The 24,765-nt window shown below is 32.1% G+C and overlaps 2 protein-coding genes and 2 long non-coding RNA genes across 5 annotated transcripts; 3 read left to right on the top strand and 1 right to left on the bottom strand.

Annotated features, from left to right (window-relative positions):
* Positions 1-3,963: 3,963 nt before the first annotated feature.
* Positions 3,964-4,535, top strand: LOC141682990 (uncharacterized). Its single transcript, XR_012560036.1, has 2 exons — positions 3,964-4,152; positions 4,233-4,535. It is a non-coding gene; the product is annotated as an uncharacterized LOC141682990 (long non-coding RNA).
* Positions 4,536-13,129: 8,594 nt separating this feature from the next.
* On the top strand, positions 13,130-14,343 carry LOC141684021 (protein ENHANCED DISEASE RESISTANCE 2-like). Its single transcript, XM_074488850.1, has one exon. It carries the CDS (start codon positions 13,247-13,249, stop codon positions 14,180-14,182), a length of 936 nt encoding a protein of 311 aa, XP_074344951.1. The 5' UTR covers positions 13,130-13,246; the 3' UTR covers positions 14,183-14,343.
* A 3,429-nt stretch (positions 14,344-17,772) lies between these two features.
* LOC141687115 (uncharacterized) lies at positions 17,773-19,195 on the top strand. The gene is made up of 2 exons (XR_012560927.1): positions 17,773-17,864; positions 18,565-19,195. It is a non-coding gene; the product is annotated as an uncharacterized LOC141687115 (long non-coding RNA).
* LOC141687113 (aspartyl protease family protein At5g10770-like) lies at positions 18,767-23,521 on the bottom strand. Of its 2 annotated transcripts, XM_074492278.1 has the most exons (3): positions 23,248-23,521; positions 21,604-21,672; positions 18,767-20,269 (listed from the first exon to the last, which is right to left on the bottom strand). In XM_074492278.1, the coding sequence occupies exons 1-3, from the start codon at positions 23,438-23,440 to the stop codon at positions 19,008-19,010; spliced, it is 1,524 nt and encodes a 507-aa protein (XP_074348379.1). In that variant the 5' UTR covers positions 23,441-23,521; the 3' UTR covers positions 18,767-19,007. The 2 variants fall into 2 exon arrangements, with proteins under 2 accessions (XP_074348379.1, XP_074348380.1); XM_074492279.1 differs by lacking the exon at positions 21,604-21,672 and having other exon boundaries at positions 23,248-23,516.
* Between the last annotated feature and the right edge of the window lie 1,244 nt (positions 23,522-24,765).

Consider the following 24,765-nt stretch of genomic DNA (forward strand, 5'->3'; position numbering starts at 1 on the left):
TTTCTTGTTTTCTTTCCTCTAATTTTATTAACTTGTCTAGTATCATTTTTAAAGTAGGTATTTCAGAATTATTCCATAAGCTTGTTAACTCTTCTCTTATTATTTGTCTCAAATTTTCTTGATTATCTTGTTTTTCTATCAATCTCATTATTGCATTTAGTTTTTCCTTAACTATTATTTATTCCCATAATTTTTTTATAAATTCTGAGTCTGACATTTTGTTATTTGTTGATTCGCTTCTTCCAACCATTTCCAACATCTATCCAATATTTACTAGTATTTTTACTCTGTTCTTCTAATTTCTTAATATCATTTTCTAACTTTGTTTGTCTTTCCTTACATTCTAAGTATTTTATTTGTGAATCTATTTCGCTTTCTAACATACTCTGTATCTTCTTTAACTTTTCTTTCTTATTTCTTAATTTTTCTTGTATATTCATAGTTTTTCTATAAATCTTTCTTTTCCTTGATCTACTATTTTTATTCCATTATTATTAATTTTATAATTTATCATTTTTAAGAAGTCGCTCCCTAATAATAATTCACTCGAACTATCATATTCTATTACTCCTATATTTATATTATATTCCAAGCCTAATATTTTAAATTTTAAATTAGTGCATTTAGTAATAAATATTTCTCTATCATTTTCTGCATATCTGTAAGTCTGAGGTTCTATCCATTTACAATTTTCTTCATTTAACTTGCTTATATGAATAAAACTTTTGGTAGTTCCTGTATTAATTTCTGCTATACAATCTCTTGTTATTGTTTCGTCAAATATTATTATTTTTATTTTCAAACTATCAGTATCTATCTTTATTAAATCTATCTTTCTACTCGTCATACTCATTGATCTAATTAATCTTATAGGATTTTGTTCTTTTCTAAAACTTAATCTAGATCCTTCTAATATTGGTTTAATTCTTTGCCTTGGAATCATTTTTCTATTACTAAAATCTATTGTAATTTCTTCTGGGATTGTTATTTGAGATTCTTCTTTATGCTCAATTTTTTGTAATATATCATTATATAACTTTGGTACTATTATTCCTAATTCCGTTTGTTTCTTTACGTGATGGTTTCCAGTCATAGCATAAACCATTTTGGTTTCTATACTAATAACTTTACTTCCTTTTTGCATTTTTATTCCATCTAACTTATAGTATAATGTTAAAGATCTTTCTTTATTTTCATCCCTTAGTGATATACTGAAATCGGATTGTATTATAAATTTTAATTTCTGATATATCAAGTTCCCTTTTATTACCGCTATTAATGAATCTTGTATATTTCCTATTATTCTATCATCCAATACATATATCTGTATAGGAGTATCGATATTTTTCTGAAAATATGCTTTTATTGTAAATTCTATTGCTCCAAAATATATATTTTTTAGTTTATTTGCTTCCTTTTGTTTTAATTTCGATAATTCTCTTTTTATTAATCCATCCGTTATTAAATTTATTCTTGTTTTTTCATTTATTGTATCTATATCTATTATATTCTCATGTTTTGGGGCTATATACCTAACTTCCTTATTTCTTTCAAAATATGATGTCTTGAATATCTTTTTTATTGTTAATTCTTCTGCTTCACTTTGAATTTGATTATATATATCTGGTTTAAAACTTAGGGTTTGTGATGTTCCTCCTTCGTATTCATCCATTTGATAATATATCTCTTGTTTTTCACTTATTTCTTCTAATGACATTTTATCCATCTATATTTTATCCAGTTATATTATTTGTTAAAATTATTCTTTTAAGTCCTTGTATTCTTAGTTTATCATTTCTAAATGTTATTATCATATTTCCAAGTTGTTGGTAAATTCTCATAATTTCTTCGCTATTCTCTCTTGTCCATTTTATTTTATTTTTTCTTTCTAGTAATTTTTCCAGATCTATTTCTAATTTTTCTTGATTTTTTATTAATTGCTTTAGTTTTCTATTATTTCTAGTTATTGCATTTGGATCTGTCCAATTCATTTTTTAATTTTTTGTCTCAAATAGTTTATTAATCTATATTGTTCAGTTAATACTTCTTTTAAGTCTTTTATTTAGATTTCTAAATTAGTTTCTTTAATAAATTTTTCTCGTTTTAATAAAAGTTTTTCTTCCTCTAGTCTCCTAATTTTTTCATCTCTTTCTTCCAACGTTGTTCGTAACATGACTATAATATCTAATTTTTCATTTATTATTTGTATGCTTATCTTACAACTTTCAATATGTTGATTTATTAGCCTGTTATATGTTGGTTCTTTATCAGCTATATACTGAATTGATCGTATCCTCAAATCTTCCATAAGTCTAATTATTTCTTATTAATTGTCTGTATAAAATTTTCTTACACATCTGTTGTGTTGCTTTGTTTTCTACTATAAATAAAATTAATAGAGTTGCTATTATTTTAGATTTATATTCTTTATTCGTTTCTCTATTTATTATTGTCAGAGGTCTCATTTAACCTTCAAATTTTATTTTATTTTTACTATTCATGTACCTTTTACTATTCATTAATTACTATTTACTGTCTACTATTCACGGCTGCTTTTGCTACAGTATTTTTACTGTTCATTTCCCGCCTATTACTGGCTCTGATGCCATTTTATGGGGGTAGGTTTCTTTTATGGATCATTTATATATCTAACAATCCTAAAGAGGGAAGACGCATTAAAATAAATACTCATATCGCGAGCATTTGGACGGTGAATCTCGCAAGTGAGTATTTTGGTAAAACAGAGGCGGAAATTAGGTAATTCGGGTAATTTTTCATTTTTTTGTGTGTTCAACCTACCAAAACACCGTTTTAATGAATGAATGTAATCTGCAAGTTGCCTCTAAATATAAAACATGACTTGACCGAGTTTTAATTCAAGTAAGTTAATATTTGTATTTTTTAATTTCTAAATTTGAAATGAGAAATTACAAATATATTTTTGTTATTCTATCCGGCAAGACTCTTAAATTCTAATCGACTCAGGGTCTGTTTGGTATTGTTGTTACAGACAACAACAGCAGCTTTTTGCTGAAAAGCAGTTAAAAACTGTTTGGTAAAATTTAAAAGTTGTTTTTCGGAAAAGTACTTTTGGCCTAAAAGCTGCTGTTAGAGAACGTAAGTTCCCCATCCTTTTAGAAAAAAGCTGATTTTCAGCTCACCATCAAACTTTACCAAAAGCATCATTATTTTTAATTTTTTGCATCAACATATATACGTATCAAAAAAATTACCAAACAGTTATCTGATTTTTACAACAGCACTTTTTTCAGCAGCATTTTTTCTAACAGCACAGCAATTTTTAACAGCAATCACAAATAGAGCCTCAATCTGATAAATTTAAAAAATATATATTATGTTAAAAAAATATTAAAATCTAGTAAAATAAATTGGATACGGAACCCAAAACCCGCCCAACCCGACTCGGAGACGCGAGGGAGAAGTAATTTTGTTAATTTCTCATATTAAACTAGTTTATAGCCCGTGCTTTGCACACGGGGAGCTCAAAAATTATTTAATAAAATAAATAAATAAATTTATAATTTAAATTGAATAATATGATTATAAAAGATTAAATTATCTATATAATAAGTGTATTATATCTACATATTATGATAAATTTATTTAAGAACTACTTTCGTTACATATATTAATTTTATGTTATATATTTTATGAGATTATTTCTATAAACAGATCTGTTAAAATTTAAACTTTACTTCAAATTTGTATTAAAAACTTATCATAAGTGGTTTTCAAAAAAAAAAACTTAAAATAATAACACAATTCCTATTTAAAATTGTATTGTAAAGTTTCTATAATTAAAATGGGTCATAATAATTAAAATGGGTCATGACTCATGATAAGTATATACCAAACCTAAAAATGGATAGTCCACTGCTCAAATTAAAGTTAAAAATCATATTTAAATCAAAATATGGATACAAAACTTTTAGCAAAGGTTATTCAGCCATTTATATATATATATAGACTATGCACAGGAAAGGTTCTCTATAAACCCCAATAATAATCACAATCAAATCAGTAATCACACACTCTCGTTATTCAATGGCTGTTCAGTCAAAAACAACATCGACCCTCGATCTCGTTCCTCTTCTCGCAGTCATGCTCATAGCCGCTCATGTTCTCGCTCTGGTAATTCACTTTGTATACTTACATAAATCTTGATTATCTTGTTTGTATAATTTCTAATTCTTCACATATAAAACAAACAGGTTTATTGGGTTTACAGATTAGCTACTGAGAGACAACAGCCGCAAAGGAGAAAGAAGCACTAATATTACACTTATTTATAGAGGCCCTTTATGTTATTTTCTCTATTTTTTTTTGTATTGTTGATTTTTTAATTTAATTTGTTGATGTGTAAGTTATGAATTTCTGATTGTTGAGGATTTTATTGAGGAGTTTGGAAGGTATTGGGAATTATTAGATGTAAGTATAGGCTAATCGAAAGAATACCCGTAAATTGTATTGAGCTTCTAGTTATGATTGTAGGTACTTAAGTAGATAGTAGTAGATATTGGATATTGTGTTTTCTCGTAGTGTTTAATTATGTGCACTTGTGTAGATACTATCTGATTGTTAAGTACTTTCTTGAAAATTTACGAATGTAGGTAGTTAAGTAGATACTAGTAGATATTGGATATTGTTTTCTCGTAGTATTTACTAATGTGCATTTGTGTGGATACTATCTGATTGTTCAGTTCTTTCTTGAAAATTTACGAATGTAGGTAGTTAAGTAGATGCTAGTAGATATTGGATATTGTTTTCTCATACTACTTATTTATGTGCACTTTTGTAGATATTATCTGATTGTTAAGCATTTTGTTGAAAATTTTAAGAGTTGTTGGGAATTGTATACTTACATTGTTGCAATGGGGAAAACCGAAAAGGATGCCCAAGTTACATTGATCTTCTCTTTATGCTTACTGAATTATAGGTAGTTAAGTAGATTACAAGTAAATATTGGTTATTGTTTTCTTTTATCAATTGGTATTTGCAGTTGTGTATATTATACAGTTGAATTTGTGTTTGATGGTTGATTTTTTGGTCTCCCCTTTTTGACTATCGTAAGAGGTTTATGATGCAGAAAGCACCCGGAGAGGTACTTAATATATCTCTGACTATGCAACTGTGTTGTTCTTCGTACTACAAGCTAAATGAGGGAAAGGCCTGCTTAAGGAATTTTTTCATATGTGAAGTTAGTCTTCTGTGTTCAGTGTGCACTGTGCAGTAGTCTAATTTGTGTAAGCGTTATGCCTTTCTTTTGTATTTTTTATCCGCTCCCGGTTTCATTGTTGTAGCTGGACCTGATATTCCTAAATTTATAACACTAGACATAGTTTATTTTCTTAGTCAAGAAAAGGTAAAATAACCTAATTCTTTTGTTTCTACCAATTTCTTTACAGTAATTAGTTTATATGCTGTGCACTCATGTATCTGTAAATGCATATTGATTTTTTGTAATGTTTTGTGCATAAAGAATTTGATTCCTCAAATAAGAAAGTATTGGGAACGTGAAACCGTTCATAATTTAGGTGACACCCCCATCCATGGACTATTATACTCCATACATTCTTATATTAAGCGTCCATGTTCTATAGCATTTTACATGTTTTTAAGTTTAGCAATTGGTTAATTCTTTGCTAAAAGAGTACCTTATATATTTATCTGAAAGTGTTATTTTTGACATTTCCTTGCTTTGTATTCTTTGTACCATAGGCTGCTTTATTCTTTTTGCCAGATCTTAGCATTTTATTGTGGTATACCTATTGCGTTCACACTTCACAGTAGCTATTTTATTTACATACTCTATGAGGATTTAGTGTACAATATGCTCAAGTAAAATTGCTATTATTTTTGTTATGGTTTATCCATTACCGATTATATGAAGCTTAATTATTTAACTTTTTTCTTTGTTATGTGCTAATATGTTGATCATATGAACATGGTTGGTTTTTGCATTTCCTTCTGGCATATTGGTCTTTTTGCTTCTATATTTGTAGGAGGAAGATAATCGAAGATTCATGTTGCGTTTATCTGGATAGAGACATACTTTTGTTATGCTAAGTTGTAATATTTACTCATACCATGCTATATATGAGTGATGACACATTGTAATATTATAATCTATTAATATTAATGTAGTATATTGAGAAATTAGTACTTTATTTAATGTTCATATTATGATGAGTCCGAACATGACATATTAAGATCATTCTATAGGTGAAGCACATAATCACATAGATCATTGTATAATGTAAATGAATGATTTTTTTACAGAGATTAACAATGATACTTGTGATTATGTGTTTGCTCAACTTTGCCTTGTTGAAATTTGAATTATTCTTACTTGATTTGTCACGAGTTCACTATGTACTCATCATTATGTGTTTCTTGAATTTTCTGCATGCTCCATTTATTGCACAAATCTTGAAAATTATTGTAATAACTACACAATTAAGTAAAACACCAACCAAGTGTAAAAAGAAAAATGAAGTCCTGATTATTATATTGCTATTAGAACATATTATCAAATCCCCTGCATATGAAAGCCAAGGTTGTCTATGAGCATGAGAAATCTTATACTGAATATTGTAGGAATCAAATTTACTTTTAGGTATCTGAACCTGTTAAATATACTATAGTTTGTTCATCCAGGATATAGAACTTTTGTTAATTCTGAGGGTCAGCCTGTAGCATGTACAATATCGAATCACATATAATTCATAGGACCAGAGTATGTTCAGAATGATAGTTTACAAGTTGCAACTTTGCATCGGAGATGCTCTAATTTGTTGGTGCACTTGGTTGTCCAACTTAAACTTGTATTCTGAACAAATTGGCACCACTTGTTCCAATGTAGGACATATATGTTATAAACTTGATTAGCTTTACCTTTGCTGTACCTTTAAACACAATTTTTTTATGGATCATCTCATTTACATATCTAATGCAATCAATGAATTGCCAAATTAGCATACTGTCTCATTTTCCTGTAAGATGCCTATATTATTATGCGGTTCAGGTTACCAAATGTTCTTTCTCATGTTTCCACACTTTAAAATAGAATTTGGTCCCTTATTGTATGTTGTTGACTTTGATTCATAATATTATATGCTCACTTCTGCGTGATGTGTTGTTTTCATTAACCCTGTATTAATCCTGTGGTACTGCTCTTCGATTGAACACATAACACACTACTAACATTCACATTGCCGTTCTGGTCTAACGGATAAAACTCTATACTGTAGAGAAAAACTCATAACAATCACATCTTTTGCCGCTTTATAAACTTGTCTAGTCTTGGATCTGGTCTTGGTGCCACGCAAATTGGTTTTTCTTGTTCATCTTTTAGCACTGGAACTAGGGAGAATGTGGCTGCCTCAAAAATTGTAGAGATATATTGTCTAGGGTCTGATTTATTGGCTGTATTGCAGCTTTTCAGTGAGAGTGTTGTTCATGGTTGAAACTTCAAACCTGTTATGTAGCAGAGAGTAAATAGATGCTTGACAATCCCACCAAGCATGACCACCGTTATAAGGATCACGTAGAAAAGGTAATCAGTGTGACCACTAGCAGCATAGGTACCGTGCTTTTTTTCCCATCGGTCTGCCTAGGCCCTAGGGTTTCTTCGTGACACTTGATTATGAAGAACATTTCGTCAAGTAACTAGGAAGCCTGTGAAACGACAACCCTGAATGGCTTGATGACACCGTTCATAATATCTTGTCATTGTTCGTTATACAGAGCTTCTCCTATGGGTTGTCTAGTAAGTATCTTGCTTTTCTGGTCTACTACATTGCATGTTTTCACATCATTTGACATTTGTTGCTAGTTGCCATCTCCTACACTTGTTCTCTTTTTTCGCTTCTGGCTCTTTGAATTACAACTTTGTATCAAGATCATGTTCAAGACAGTTCAGTTAGGCACTCAAATGGCCATATGTTTCCATCTCCCATATTTGATTTTCCTCTTTCTGATTATGTTTTTATCATCTGTAATATAGTTCTGACAATTATGTTCTATTTCTTATCTTTCGAGTACTAGTCTACTAGCTGGAAATTCGAATTTATATAGGCTTAATGACCTTTTCGGCCTCGAAGTTCACACCAGTATACTCATAAAACCCTCAAGTTTAAAAATGTACCTTTTCAGCCCTCAGGTATCCAAAATGTGTCTTTTTACCCTTGGACATCCGGATGAAAACCGGCCGGTCTAAGGGTAAAATGTTACGTTTTTAATACCCGACGGGGCAAAAGGTACGGTAATGAATTACGTGGGCTGATGAGTATATGGTGCAAATTTTGAGGTTTAAAAGGTCATTAGGCCTTTTATATATCAGGAGCCGAGTATCTGAGACAGTTGTAAAGGTAGCACTAATATGCAAAGTACAGTTTTGTATTACAAGAGGAAATTATGAATATTGCTTTGGAATCTGGGTGTATCTTCCTGGCAAATACAGTTTGCTAGCCTTTTTTTTATATTTAAATTCCTTCGTTATACCAATCATTTTCAATTCGTGTGTGTTGCCATTTGCCCTGTAGGCTGTAGCCAAGTGAAGCTCGAGTAGAATATATTAATGTATGTTGATGTGCAACTTACTCAAGCTTTCGATAATTGAGACTTAAGAGTTGCAATTATCGGTTGCTCATCGTTCTAACTGACACTTCACGGTTGCGATAATCTGTAACGTGTCAATATGATTCCGGATATCGGAATTCTGTGATGATGCGGAAGTTTTGTGTACATGTTACTTATACAGTTATTGAACCTCAATTAGATAATAATCGATAAACTAAGAATTTTGCTAAATAACAATTTTTTTTGCTAATTATTAAATAACATTTTTATTGTACTAACATAAAATATGGTCAGTATATTTTTACTCTTAATAAAATAATTAATTCGTTAATGGCTCGTTTGAGAAACTGGATTTTATTTAAAATTCTGGATTTGATCAAATAAGCTGTTTGAAAATTTGGATTTGGATTTGGATTTCATTTGAAATCCACGATATTCAAATATTAATATAAACATGAGAATTTGAATTGTCAATTCAAATTCCGTCATTTGAAATCCCTCATTTGAAATAAAATGCAAGTTTCGAAACGTCATCTAAAATAATTTTTTTTGGATCATGAGATTATCACTTTAAAGAAAGTTAACTGTATTTTACAATAAGAGAAAATTGGGTCAGACAAACTGGAAATATAAATATGACCCCCTCTATTTACAAAAATACTCGTATATTATACTTATTTTTTTAAGTTTACACATGTCTCCTGAAGTCATACTCAGGACCCGCAATCTCTTTACGATAATTGCACTTTAGGTAATTTCTATTTTGTTGTTTTCTTTAACTCGAGGCAAGCGAAGACAAAGTAGAATAATATATTTTTTGTGGCAAGAAAAACCACTCGAACGTTGTGACAGGAACAAGGCGCACAAGTTGTCATTTAAAGAAAATGAATAATTTTTTATTCCGTAAGCTGACAATTGGCACTAATTATTTTCTATTTCAACGTTCAATTTTTTTCAGGGATCGCATTCAACGGTTTAAACTTGGCCAAGTGTTTTGTGGACTTGTGGTTTTTTTATTTTTATTCTTTAATTCCTTTTTATCACTTTTGGTGAATAAACTGTCTTGTAGCGAAGCAATATTTGATTCTTTCGTGTTTTTCAATCTACGGCCTCGAAAAAGTACGGGTAGCATTTCATAGAATCGTGATACTCCTACGTCCCAATTTACCTGTCTTATTTGACTTTTTGCGGTTAAATTGACCAAATTTTTATTTTGACTGAAAATTTCATATATTATATAATCGAAAAAAATTATATTATTAGAAAGTACACGTAATCTACGTTAAAAAGTATTCTTCGATTTTTCAAAATAATAAAAAATTGATGTTTAATTTACGGTCAAAATTGAGTCAATTTGACCACAAAAAATCAAACATGACAGATTGGGACGGACGGAAGGAGTAATATAGATAGGTCGTTAATATAAACCGCGGATTCTTTAATTTCTTAAAGGTTTTCGTGTTCAATTCTCGCTCCCCGGATTGTTATTCTAAAACGAAAACTCTTTATTGATCTATATGTGACAATGGAAAACAAAATAGAATTACCTTTAATTATAAAATTTTATAGGATGTATTTAATTTAGATTTTAAAAGATTTATGATAATTTATGAATTTTAAATAATTAATGCTGATTTTGATTCTTTCAGATTTTAGCAGATTGTTGATAAACTTGTAGTGACTTGCTGATTTAAGCGGAGATTTCGACAAATAAGTTAGAATATCATAATTTTGTTAAGATATCAAAATACATAAAATACACGAATAAATTCATCAAAATTTATAATTTTATAAAATAGAAACAAGTTCATAATTTTTTTAATATCATCGGATTTTGTTGTATTTTTAATTTTTTTTATCGTAGGGAACCCCCAACCGCTACGCTTCCGGTGCGCACTGGGTAAACCCCACGGGCTCACGCAAAAGCCTGCAAATCACGTGAATCAAAAATTTCAAATCCAATATTACCAAATTTTCATAAAATTTTAAAATTTAAATTAAATATCTCTAGATTTTTTTTAAAAATACAATTCTTGTTGAATATCACAATTTTTTTTGAAAAACTAAATACCCCGCAATTTTAAAAATTCAAGAAAATGCTCCAAAATCCGCATTAAATATACGGTATCTTTTTATTGCTGGTGTCATGCTCATTTATGAAATGGAAAAGCCATACTTTCACAAGCAAAATTATCACCTTTAAAAAGTCTCCTCTTGCTTAAAAATAGACCGACTTATCTTTCAAGTGAAAGGACACGTAAAATAAATATCTGTAAATTGCTTGTAAACACATCAAAGTGACAATACCCCTAATTTTCCTTTATTGTGTTTCCAATTTCTCCAACCTTAAGCGTCACTATTGATTGTTTGATGTAAATATTGTAAATTCGACTTAGATTTTATGAGTAAAAATGTTATTAGTTAATAATTAATACAATGATTTCCGTCCGTAAGGTTGTCTCAGTTAATTAAAAAATTAAAAAGTAAAAAATTAAAGAGTATATAATTATTCTCTTAGTCACATATTCAAATTTTACGAAAGAAAAATTTGTAATTATGCTCTAAGACAGATTCTAAGACAGAACATGTTACTTAAATACGGTTTACCTTTAATTCAGGTTATTGCGTGAACTAAAAAAATAAATACAATGACGTCCTTATATTAGATACACTTATTTAGTTGACTCGTAACAACCCCACAAAATATAGTATGTTTTTCTTTCAAGCAAGTGTAAAATTCATTCAATGGGTAAAGAGATTTAAGCAATCTTTTCCTATCAGCCACTCACACAAAAAATTATCAACCTAGATTTCATCAATCTATTCTACATTTCTACTCTTTAAACAAAAATATTTTCATATGATTTAGTTCTTTTTTTCAGGGAATATGATCTAGGATAGATATTTAAATTTTGTGGACCTGTAAGTTTTACCCAGTGCATATTTAAGGGTAACAGTTGCGGATTTTTTATAATAAAAAATAAAAAAATATTTAAAATTTAAGATAAATGATAGATATTTCGAATTTTATCCCCAAAATTTTTCTCTAACGACATGTGAAATCAAACAGTTAGTAATATTTTGAATAATAATTTGAGGCCTTACACCCCAAATTAAAACCCGTGTACATATCAATAAAAGTTTGAGAAATATATTTTTGATATTTATCACCACTCTAAATTTATTTACTTTTGAAAATTTGTGCAGAAGCTCTTTAACAATATGTTCCTGAGTTTGTGAGTCAAAGAAAAAAAAGAGAAAGAGATTAAATATTGTAGGAAAAAAGATTTAATAATTATTCTTTTTTTTCTATATTTCTAAGTTTTTGAAGAAAATTAAATAAAGTAAAACTATGTTAAAATATTCAATATAATTATTACTATAATTATATTTCTCTATCAATTATCCCACTTTTAGAAAAAAAATTAGAGAGAAACAAACTCATATTTTACTTATTTTTCTTTTCCTTTCTTTTCTTAAAAAATCTCATAAACAAGTCGGAAAAAATAAATTAACACAACTTTCATTCTCTCCAAATTTAAATTCGGGAATACAATGTAAATCAAATTATCATAATTTATCTTCTAAATTTTTTCGAGAGAACAGAATATAAGAGTCAGTAAACATAATTTTTTCTTCATTTCACTTCCAGGTTCTCATTTGTTTTTTTGTAAAGGATCTTTTTGTATTAATTTGTATTAAAGTAGACATTTTTCAAATTTAAAAAAGAAAGGACCACAAAAAACCAAGAAAATGAATAATCAATAGAAACCTGACACGCTACGTTCACATATTATCATCTGTATATGGCTGTCAAAATTAATTTCATTTTATCGAATTTCCCACTCACAGCCTGTCACGCATAAATAAAAATTACTCTATCCGTTCTAAAAAACGTTTCAGGTTTGTGTTAAACACGTTTACCAATATACGGTTTTCATTGTTAATATCTTTAATTTCGTATTAGTATTAAATATAAAAATTTTATTGTATTAAAATACTTATAAATACGAATCCAATAAAATCACTCATTATTATTTTTGATATTTGATCTTATAAATTAGACGTAAATTAGTATTAAATCGCTTACCAACCCGCAAGTATTGGCTCAGTTAGTTAAAGAGGGGATAACTATTATTTTGGTTAAAGATTCGAATCCACGGGAGAATAATTTATGATTATGTCTCCTGAGTCAGAACATGTTACTTAAATAAATGCAGTTTATCTTGTTCTCGTGGTTTGTAAGATATTGCGTGAGCCTGTAGATTTACCCAATGCGCAACTGAAGGATAACGACGACACCTACGATAAAAAAAATCACTTATCCTGAATGCTACTAAAAGTCAAAATAGCAAAAATATATTGGGACGGAGGGAGTATCGATATTTAAATTTATCTTAATTTTATTTATTTATTTTCAGGACAAAATAACCAGTATCACTCTTGTAATTTTCGTAAATCCCAAGGACATTTATGTAATCTAATCACAATATACCCTACCATTATAACAGCGAGATATATAGAGAGAGAGTGGTGGCTGCGAGAGAGATAGAGAGAGAGAGAAGCTCTCTACTTTCTTCACCAATTTCAACTCTACCAACAATTATATAGATATAAATATTTGTATCTATATATTGACTTAACAATGGGATCATCGAAGCAAAAGCAGAAGCACCGGAGCTCCGGCGCCGGCGCCGATCAATGCACGAAAAACGAGGTAACTGACTGGAAAGACGAAGTGATTAACGGTGGATCGTTGAAGCACGTGGATCTCAATACCGGATCCAACGGCTGGGCTTCGCCGCCAGGAGATCTGTTTAATCTCCGATCAAAGACGTATTTTACGAAGAAAGTTAAGTCTCCGTCCGGTCCGTGGACTCTCCAGCCGGCCGGCGTCGATTGGCTCCGATCGGCCGGAAAGCTCGAGAATGTTCTCTCACGGGCCGACAATCGCGTGATGCACGCGCTGAAAAAAGCTCAGGCGAGAGGTAAAAACATGAAGTCGTTTATCGTGGCTGTTAATTTACAAGTTCCAGGCCGCGAACATCACAGCGCGGTTTTTTATTTCGCGACGGATGAACCGGTTCAGTCCGGTTCGCTTATCCACCGGTTTATTAACGGAGACGACGGTTTTCGTAACAGCCGGTTCAAAATGGTGAACCGGATCGTGAAAGGACCGTGGATTGTGAAAACCGCGGTCGGTAATTACTCGGCGTGTTTGTTAGGAAAGGCGTTGAATTGTAGTTATCATAGAGGTGAAAATTATCTCGAAATCGATGTCGATATCGGTAGCTCGGCGATCGCCACGGCGATTTTACACCTGGCATTAGGTTATGTGACCTCGGTGACGATAGATATGGGATTCGCAATCGAGGCGCAGTGTGAGGAGGAATTACCGGAGAAATTGTTCGGTGCGGTTAGGGTTTCGCAGATGGAAATGTCGTCGGCGACGTTTGTCGAAAAACTCGAAACGGTGTCGGTTGATAAGAAAATTGGAGGTGTTGGAAGGAGTAGTAATAAGGTGGAAGCTTCTAGGTCTGATGAGGAGGACGAAATTGAAGAAGTTAAAATTGGTAACTGATTAATTTTTGTTTACTGTGTTATTTTTACTGTTTTATTGTCTGTTTTTCGGAGAAAATTGTACAAGGGGATTGGTGTGTAGATAAATAAGTGTTGGCATTGTCTCGCAGTTTCTGCATATCTGATCCATTTTAATACTATCAGTAGTTTAGTTTTTGATTACATTGTGTACGATTCGTGTTTTTATATGTCTCGGTTTGGAGTTTGAGATTATGATAGGGAAAGTACATACATTGATCAGTGGAGAGGTTAAAACATGTTTTCTCCTTGCCCTTCGGAGAAATGTTGAGTTTGGATGTATCTTAATTTCATTAGGAAGAAGATTAGACATAAGAGTAACCTAGGTACCATTTCCTTCCATATCTACTGTCGGGGCTGAGGGGTAAAATGTACGTAGACCATGTTTAAAGAGGTTATTTTCGTAAAGATGGTGTACAGAGTGTTGCTTACATTTATGTAAGTTTTACAAGATCATTGCTTGTAAATTAACTGTCACTACTGTTACTAACATTTGGTTACGTTTGCTCGGATCTGCACGAATTAATTTTGCACGGGTAAATTTGGTTACCCGTAACTGTCACTACTGTGACTTCTTGATGAAATGGGAGCACAGAGTGAAGTGCAAACCTGCATAATCTTTGCATGAGTAGCTTTTGCTTTAAAAAATTTACATAATCTTTGCAATGAAGTCATGAACACATTGTTCTTACTCAGCAAACTAGGGTCAATATTAGGGAGATCACAAGCTGCAAACAGTCATGTTCATGAATTAGCTGTGGAGTTTCTAAAACTCGAAGCTGCCATACAAATTGGCTGGCTCCAAAACAACCCTTTGATTCAAACCCTTGGGTTGCGGATAAAGTATGCGCAACTTGGATTTAAGATACTACTGTGACTTGAGTTGAGAGGCTTTTTTTATAAAAAAAAAAAACAGCTCGGCTCGCCTGCACGCACGGCTCGCCAGCTGTCACTGAATCACATAACTCGCCTAATTTGCGAGCTGTTCACGAGTTGCCTTTTCGTTGATTCGGCCTGCTCGGCACGGACTGCTCATCTTCGCGTGCCATTCACGAGTTCAGTATTTACCGAACCGGCACGCCTAAAACTTGGCCCGGCCCGCTCGTTTGACCACCTCTAAGTAGGGGGGCGGGCGTGAGATTATTAATACTCCATAAACACACGGGTACAGTGGATGATTGAGAAAGATGGGGGGGGGGGGGCAGAAGAGAATCCTTGATTGTCTAGGCTGTCGACGTTGAGTGGGTTGGTGGGCTGGGTGGGTTAGAAAGTCGGCAGTAGAACATGCTTGGCTTTGTTGGCAGTGTGTAATACTTGGTTGTCATTTCTTTGTTTCTCCTTTTTATGTTGAAATGATTGACTACTATTGCAATTTGCAAACACTTTGCAGACTTTGTAATTCATGACCCATCTTTTCTCTTGTGGTACCGTTGCCGTTGGTGCATAACTAGTGTGTTTCATACCCTTCACATTATCAAGTTTAGACACGAAATTGATAAATAAGCTCCACCTTTAACTGTTTACCATTTAAGCTGTACATTTCTTAAACACTAGTAATTCTACTACTCTCTCGTCTTAATTTATGTGTTCAGTTTGACTTTTATGGTACTTTAAGGTGCATTGACCACATAGTAATAGTCCCGTTGATTATTTTTCAAATTTTCTTTTTGTAAATAAAAATTTAAGATTTGAATTTTTATTCATAAAAAGAAAATTTGAAAAATAATTAACAAAAATATATGGTCATTCCATTTTAAATTACGTGTAAAAGTCAAACTGAACAAATAAATTGAGATGAATGAAGTAACTTGGTTCTATCATTTTTTGAGTAGCTAAGTAATTTTCATGATAATATCTGAAGTTTATTTATCATTTCCCTTTAAATATTGTACTCGGCTTTCAAATTTAAAGTAATTTATTTGTGTGCATAGTAAATCTACTTGAGATATCCTATGGAAACCGTAATGTCTTGGCATAGTGTTCTTTTTAAGCATTTTTTGAATTTCTATGTTGTAAACCTTCGGAGATGGTGAACTGGATCTACGGCCAACATTCAATATCAAAAATTAGGTAGCACTCAGAAATCATAAATCTAAAACACTATTCGGGTGTACTAGTATTTCTCAAGATCTTGAGATGATAAATTTCTTCACTATTAAATTTAAAAGGCCCAGTTATGCAAGTTACAACACATTTTTGATATTAATAGAAAATAAATAAAATTATTTTCCACCTGAATTGGTAGCCTGCAAATTATCACACATAAATCAAGTAAAGACCAATGTATATCGTCCACTAATAATGACCAAAAACTTGCGGTACATAAATTACAAATGAATAACAAATGCAAATAATTAAGTAAAAGTCTTCCAACAATATTTCAAACGAATAAACAATATCGGTGAAGTTCAATCAGGGAGTAATATATAACTAATAATTTAAAATATAATTATTACATATATGCGGTTGGGTTTAACAACGGATTGATTTAAGATAAATCCGGAACCAAATCACAAATTTCAGTTTATTAAATTAGGTGAACCGAAACCCCGAACCTCATTTCAGTTTCGGTTCAGATCAGTTTAAAATAAGATTGATTTTTATAGTTTTAGCGTTCAACCCGAACCATGATCCCTTATCGTGAAATAATAAATTTCTCAGTTTTGGATTTAATAGGCCCAAAAGATATCAGCCTATCAGGCATGTCAAGTCCAATAGATCATAAATTAACATATGAAACACATAAAAAACCTAGTGGTCCAGTGGATATGAATTTGACGTATTGGACAGTCCATAAATAGGAGGTCCAGTGGACATGAATTTTAGGGGTTGTATTTGGGATTTTGAAAGATTTTTATGGTCTCTTTCGTAAACTGGATTTCATTTGAAATTATGGATTTAATCAAATAAGCTGTTTGGTAATTTGGATTTCATTTGAAATTCAGGACATTCAAATATTAATATAAATATTATAATTTGAAATAACAACTAAAATCTTGTCATTTGAAATCCCTCATTCCCTCATTTCAAATGAAATGTAAGTTTCCAAACGCTCTCTTATGGATTTTAGAAATTCATTGGTATTCAATTTGGATTTTTAAATAATCTTTTAAAATATGAAGGTATTTAACAATGATCGGAAAAAGTGTTTTTAAAATCTGAGTGTATTCAATTAAGATTTTAAAAAGTCAATCAAAATTTGGTTGTATTCAATTTGGATTTTAAAAAATTCATCAAAATCTGATGGTATTCAAAAGTCATGTATTTTCTTTTATTTAAAAAAATTGTGAATTTTGATGGATTTACTAGTATATTTTTAATATCTTGAAATCTTTTCAAAATACATGATATTTTGATGGAATTCTAAAAAACTCCATAAAATCGATTGTACAAGATTTTGGATCAACTCCATCAAAATTTACGAAGAATTAAAATCAACGAAAATCTTTTTAAAATCTATAAATTATTAACCATCCATTAAAATCTGAAATGAATAACGTGAATCTTAGTTTTCTGTACAAAGGGTCCTGTTTTAGTAGTTAGTTCATGTTCAAGAAAAAATAAAAAAGTTTAGTTATGTACATAAACATTGAACTCCAGCAGCAATTTTAGCAAAGAAAAACACAAAACTTACACATATTTCTTGTACCGTTCAGAGATCAGAGGTATGATATTATTATGCATGCACCTACATATTTGTATATTTTATTTATATTATTATTAATTATTTTAATTGTTTGATTGCTTGCTTGTCCAAAGAAAACCCCTGAAGTTTCTTGTATGGTTTTGGATATTTTTGTAGAAATTTTTAGTAGTTACAATCAAAGTTTTTAGCATACTTGATAGTTTTTTTTGTTAATTGATTACACACACGCCAGTGATCGAACTCCTAACCTTCTAGTAGCTCAACCACTGCACCAACCCTTGGTTTGCAGCATACTTGATAGTTGATACATCTTAAACAAGACAATTGTTTGATAAATTGCCACATCCAAATTCCAAACCTTAGTATACTTGGTCCATTTAAGCTTTGATATATGAATAACAAGCAGTGCGTGTTGAATAAATGGTTATTTGATATATGATATATGAGCTCCTGCTTTTGATTTTATTATCAAGATTGTTATGTTTAAGTTAGTCATGTTAGCAGCTTGGATTATTACGCTTTTAAGCTGTTGTTTCTGTTAAGTACCCGTTTGGATCATGGGATTCCAAGTTAACGGGAATGGGAATGAGAATGAGATTTCAATTTAGAATATATCAGAACCTTTTTCTCATTCCCGTTAACCGGCTTGGATCCCCATGATCCAAATGGCTTCTAAGTTTAATTAACTTGGCTAACATAATTTACTCTGTTATGTTAAGCAAAACTTTTGTGAAGGTAATTACGAGGAACAAGAATTGCATGTTGATTGATCGGTTATTTGAGCTCTGCTTTTGATTTTCGTGTTTAGGCTGTGAGAGTTAGGCGAGTTATGTTTAGTTTGTTTTTGGCTGATAATTAAGAAGTATGTTAGATGCTTGATATCAGATGCCAAGTACAGCACATATGCTAACTACTGTAGTATACCATGTTAAATTTTTATAATTGATATTGTAAATTTATATAACATATAAACAATTTTTGTACACTTATGTACTTTGAAACTTGATTTTACATGCACACTATACTTTTGTTCCTTCAAATCTGTCACAATTCTATTATTTCATAGCCTAAAATCATTTCTTTCCATGACCTAAAGCTATTCATCATATTTCAATACAATTATCAACACCACAAATCAATCTTGATTAACATAATGAATATATTAAGCACACCCTTGTGGCCCGAACCCTAGTTTTCCTCCCGCCACGTCGTACACAACTTGTAGTGTCTTCTGCTGAACATTTCCGAATATTGCTAGGTCGGATGGATCGCTATTGGGAGCAAAAGCTAAACACGTTTGTGATGAACTGACAGTATACAATATTCCGCTAGCGGCAATATCAATCTTTTTGTTCCCGCTAAAAAGAAAACTGATGGTTGGGACTCTTGCCGTCTTGTATTTACTGAAGTCATAACATGTATCGAGTATGGAAATCGGCTTTCCTGTTGGATAACTTGACATTAGTTTGCGGAAAGTGTCGCGTAATGTTGTATATGCTGCAGGTGGCAAGCGTGTGATGACGGTGCCTGAATCTATGATTGATCCAGCAGTGGAGAACACGGTTGGACTGATAGGAAGTTTCCTGCCGCCAACATATATTCCAAGAATGTCGATTGAGTAAAATGTTGTGCCTTTTGAGTTACCGAATGGAATAAATTGTACATTTTTTGACACGCCTGATTTCCCGAATGTTAAGTAACCATTTCCGCTTGATCTAGATGGTAGACAGTAGGAGAAAACTTGGCCGTATTTCATTGATGTTTGTGAGACAATTGAGAGTTTATCGCGAGCAAGTCCGATTAATCCAGCAGTTTGACCGAATAGACCTTGATTGTTTTCGCCACATCCAAAGTAGAAGTTGTTGATGACATCTGTTGGAGATAATGTTAAAGTGTCTTTTGCAAAGTAACCGATTGAAAATGATTGATCGCCATACTGGATTGCGTATATACAGGTCGTTCCGCGGCAGCCTGGACTGTTTCCAGTGGCGGAGCTGAGTTGATTACAATACGGCGTATGGCAGGAGACATTGGCATAAGCAGTGGACAGTGAAGGATTGAAGATTGGATCTGCTTGATTGTAGCATGACCCGACGCACGGTTCACATTGCGTCCATGTCAGGTCGCTGCCAGTGTCGAAGATCAGGGAGAGATCTTTTTTGGGCGATCCGAGACCGACAGTTACAATGTAGTTGCCTGCGCCTAATGATGAGCCTGATTTAGTTGGGATGCTGGCTGCTTTGGAGGATCTGAATGTGTCTTTCGCAGAATCAAATGCGGTTCTTGAGTTTATCGAGTGGACTCGGGATTCATCATGAGCCAGGATTTGTGATGCTGATGGAGATTCCTTTATCGTTTGGGTGGATTTGTGGCATGGTCCATGTCTGTGAACTACTTTCAGTGATGATGATGATAGTGTGGGATCTGTTAAACATGATAATATGTGCATTAATTTTAAAAAATATATTAAAAGTATATAATAAAACTGTTGCAAAAGCAGAATGTAAACCGTAATTACTAATTAGGCAAGCGTACTGTGATCCGGTCATAGGCAAACGTTGTTGTTGTCTACATGGCTGAGCATAAATTATCCAAACCGACCAAAACCGTCCAATCCAAACCGACCAAACCGAATTTTATGATTTATTAACGGTTTGGTTCGGTTACGAATTGACATTTTAAAAACCGAATTTTTTCGGTTTGGTTTCGGATTGGATTTTAGAGAAACCGCTAATTTCGGTTTGACCAAACCGACCGATGCTCACCCTTAGTTGTCTATGTTACTCGGACTCGGATAGAAGTATCTGATATGGACACGTGTCCAAATATCGGACTCGGCAATTTTTTGAAAAATATACATGTTTTTGGTTTAAAATAAGTGTCTAAGTCCGTGTGTTCATGTTCGAGTGTCGAGTGTCCGACACGGGTATTCGAAGGTAAATTAAAAAGTCCGAATAACATAGGTTGTTGTTGCAACATATGATATCGCAATAATTTATGCACGTCTATAATAAGGTTTTGGTGTGTATATACGAGAGACTTATCTTTATATGTATCGAATTACAGTTATATATGATATGCTGCTAACAATAGTCCGTGTCGTGACCTTCTCCCAACCAAATAACTTAACCTGATTAAGTAGTGTAATTATGTAAAGACAAACGTTAATAATGACAAATATTGTAGGGCATATTGATCTATTAAAAATTGTTTATGTCTAGTTCAGCTAAAAGGTAGGGAAAACTTGTGAGTTTGTTTAATGTTTTACTAGAGTTTGGTCTGTGAATTGCAACTCAGCAAAAACAGCTGTGTTTCACATAAGGTAAATGTTTAATTTGTTTTTATACTTGCCGCTAAAATTTAACCGCTTTGGGACAAAACGGTTACACTTAACTATGCACAAAACATATTGGTAATTGCCTTTTAATCTTAATTATCAAATTCTCTTATTTATTTCCTAAAAAGTTATAGGACACATATTTAGCAGGGTTGACTACACAGTTAGAATTATGATTTTTAAAAAATTCTTTTTTTGAATAAAAATATGAGATCAAAACTTTTATTCACAAAAAAAAAAATTAGAAAAAATTATTTTAGCTATATGGTCAAACCTCCTAAACACGTGTGCGAGAAAGTCAAACGTCATATAATAAAAAATAGAGATCATTCATGAGTATGTTTGATTTTATAGATTAGACGTAAATTAGTAGTCAATCGTTTACCATAAATAGTGTAAAAAGTCAAAATGGAAAACGTACGGAGGGAGCGGTGGTTACACGGGGAGTGTACTTTGTCCTTTGCATCAACAACCAAATAATTTAAACAAACTGCCAGAAATATTTAAATGTGAATAGAAAAACAATTGTCGTTAGGCCTACTACAAATATATTGGGGTATAAAAGGTTGAAATGGTGATAATTTTGGCCCACAATCAGGACCCGTGATACTTTTTGGACAGGCCTCTTTTACAATACTAAAGTCATGGCCACAAAATTTCAAATTATACGTTATATTTGTGTGCGTTTATGTTCCCATCTATCCTCAAATAAGATTAAAATCTTGAATTTTATGATTTTTGATTTTTAATTTTCGGCACGTACCAGAAGTGAAACTCTTGACCTCCAGCAAAACTATATTTTGCATGTTTTCGAACATCAAACAACATATTTGAAACTCCAAGGACTCGAGGATAGTTTATTTTTAATATAAATTAGCCACAAAAACGGTACAAATTATAAAAGGAGGGGCGAATCAAACATAAAACCTATCGTACACAAGAACGAACTCTATGCTTTAGACACAATGATAGGACCTCATCAAGAACTGTGCTTTAGATACTACGACAGGACCTCATCAATATCAAGAACTCTTTAGACACAACGATAGAACCTTATCAGTAGACTTAAAAGTAGCCTCTTATTTATCATATTAAAAAATATCATAATTTAAAAGATTGCGGTTTTGCATATTTGAATTCTTAAACTGAGCAAAGTATTAAAAAAACAGAACTGCAGATGAAAAGAATCTGCAGTACAAATGTGATATGAATATATGTGATATAGGTGACCCGACAAAATAATAACATGTACAATGATTTAAACAAGATTCATCTTCTTTGTGAAACATATTTTAAAGATAATGTTCTCTAAAGTAAGTCCAGTTCTGAGCCAAAGATAAAGAAAAAGAAAGTTATCTAATACATACGCTAATCCTGCTCTTCTTGATTAAAACATGTTAATGAGTGTTCGGAAAGTGATGGAAATGAAAATGATATGATTGGGAATATGATTTGAGTTTTTGGGTTATTATGAGTGAGTTTCCGGATCAAACACTAATACATGAGATTGAGGTTCTCGATTCTTGTTAATCTTTGGCCTGCAACTGTGGTATATCTGTGATCAAATCTTTATACTAGTTTAAGGTTTTTAGAACTTACTGTTAAACTATATGATCCTGTCAGGCATATGATCATATTGGGCCTTCCTCTAACACTTTAAGGTTTTAGATGAGTTGGATACTCGACATGATATCAGAGTTTAGGCTGGCGGGGGACTAAGATTCGATTCTCAGCCACTCCCAATATTCTGACAATTTATTATGGACACTAAAGGCAAATTATGCCCCAAAGATGGGCGCCGATATTCCACTCTTCGACCCATAAATGGACTTCGAGTGAAGGAGAGTGTTAAATTATATGATCCTATTGAGGCTTTCAAATTTCGGAGTTTGCTGGAATAACGAAATTCTGAATAATAGGAGATAAAGTATATGCCACAAGAGTTGAGATGTTATTAGATCTTCATCCGCAAATGACCGCAAATGACGAGTCAGATTTAGCCGTTTTTCTTGCAGTATAACAACACGTATGTACATAGTCAATGAAGGGAAACTAGGAAACAAACCTTGTGAAGAGCAAACAGAGTCTGGCATCAAAGAGCTAACTTTGATGGAATGAAAGTCATGTGATTCTGCAGCAATGAGCTTTCTATCAACACCTGCATCTCCATCACAAACTAAAGAAAACAGAATTAAACTTGCTAGTACTAGAGAACACAAGTGAAGAGATTTGGAAGAGGAAGCTATGGGATTTCCCATTTGAGCAAAGCAATTTTTATTTCAAATTGTTGCTCCACTTCCAGTTATCTATTCCTCACTCACTCCACTTATATATTAATATTAGTAGACATAATAAGTCCATATCACCTTTAGGCTTATAATGCATATTAACTTATATAAATAAATTTTTACTATGCTCCTCCAGGTAACCCACTATGTAGGGCAATAATCTCACCCATTATAAATTTATAATTAGTTTGTGGGTTCACACTCTTTTTTCTTGAATATATATGGTATTATTATTTAGAAAATCATTATATGTATTTGTGGAGTTGTAGTTGATTGCAAACTATCCACATAATGCTCCAATATAAGAGAGCCCCATCACTTTCCCCACCTTATAATGAACTTTTACCAAATATATCTATACATGTCGAAAATAAGTGAAGTTGGGTGTTGGCTGAAATTCCGACTGATCTCGTTAGGGGAGAGTACGGTTCGATTCGGTTCAATTTTTGGCCGAAATCGAAACCGGAGATTTTCAGTTTTTAAAATCGAAAACCACAACCGCAAACCGAACCATCAGTTTCGATTTTAAAACCCTCTGTTCAGTTATAATCAGTTCAGTTTCGGTTATTAAACTGAAGATTTTATCACGAGATTATCTCATAATGTTCTAGGTTATGTGAAGTTTAGGTGAAATGGGACAAATGAACATGGCAATGGAAGCACATAATTTGAAAAAAATCACATTTTTACAATGACAAGAAAAAACAGTAAAATGAGAAATGTTAAACATGTAAGATATTAGAAAAGAAAAAAAATGGAAAAAGCAACAAACAAGAGGATGATCACACACACAAACACGCACAAAATAAACACTAAACATTCCCAACACAAAACATGTTTTTTGCGCCATTGCATGGGCCATAAAATCTATTACTAGCCTGGAAGCAAGATACTAGTATATTTTTAGGTTTACATTTTCAAAAGTTACCTGATACTCCCTCTGTCCCTTCCCATTTGTTTATACTTTTCTTTTTTGGATGTCCCTTCCAATTGTTTACATTTCAAAACTTTCCAAAAATGGTAAAGTTTTTATAATTTTTAAAATAACTGCATCCACTACTCCTCTCCACTATACCCACTTTATACATATAATATTAATCGGTCCCACTACTTTACTCACTTTTTTAACTTTCCTCCACTATTTTATCATTTTTCTTAAACTCCGCGCCCCACCCAAATGTAAACATTTAGGAGGGACGGAGGGAGTAGTATTTTATTATACATTATTTTCCATTTTTGTGCGACATTTGAGATATTAGGTCATCTCGAAGGCAGTTGGTGTTATAAAAGGGCCT

Source organism: Apium graveolens, chromosome 9, assembly GCF_009905375.1.
Source record: "Apium graveolens cultivar Ventura chromosome 9, ASM990537v1, whole genome shotgun sequence".
NCBI classification, from domain to species: domain Eukaryota; kingdom Viridiplantae; phylum Streptophyta; class Magnoliopsida; order Apiales; family Apiaceae; genus Apium; species Apium graveolens.

What these genes read in the sequence shown, in the direction of transcription:
- LOC141687113 (XM_074492278.1), bottom strand. Translation starts at nt 23,440, where the DNA reads ATGGGAAATCCCATAGCTTCCTCTTCCAAATCTCTTCACTTGTGTTCT. An exon ending in CTCTGTTTGCTCTTCACAAG is followed by an intron (nt 21,673 to 23,247) that starts GTTTGTTTCCTA and finishes TATTTCTGGCAG; the next exon opens with TTTGTTTAAATTATTTGGTT. An exon ending in GTGTAACCACCGCTCCCTCC is followed by an intron (nt 20,270 to 21,603) that starts GTACGTTTTCCA and finishes CATGTTTAACAG; the next exon opens with ATCCCACACTATCATCATCA.
- LOC141684021 (XM_074488850.1), top strand. Translation starts at nt 13,247, where the DNA reads ATGGGATCATCGAAGCAAAAGCAGAAGCACCGGAGCTCCGGCGCCGGC.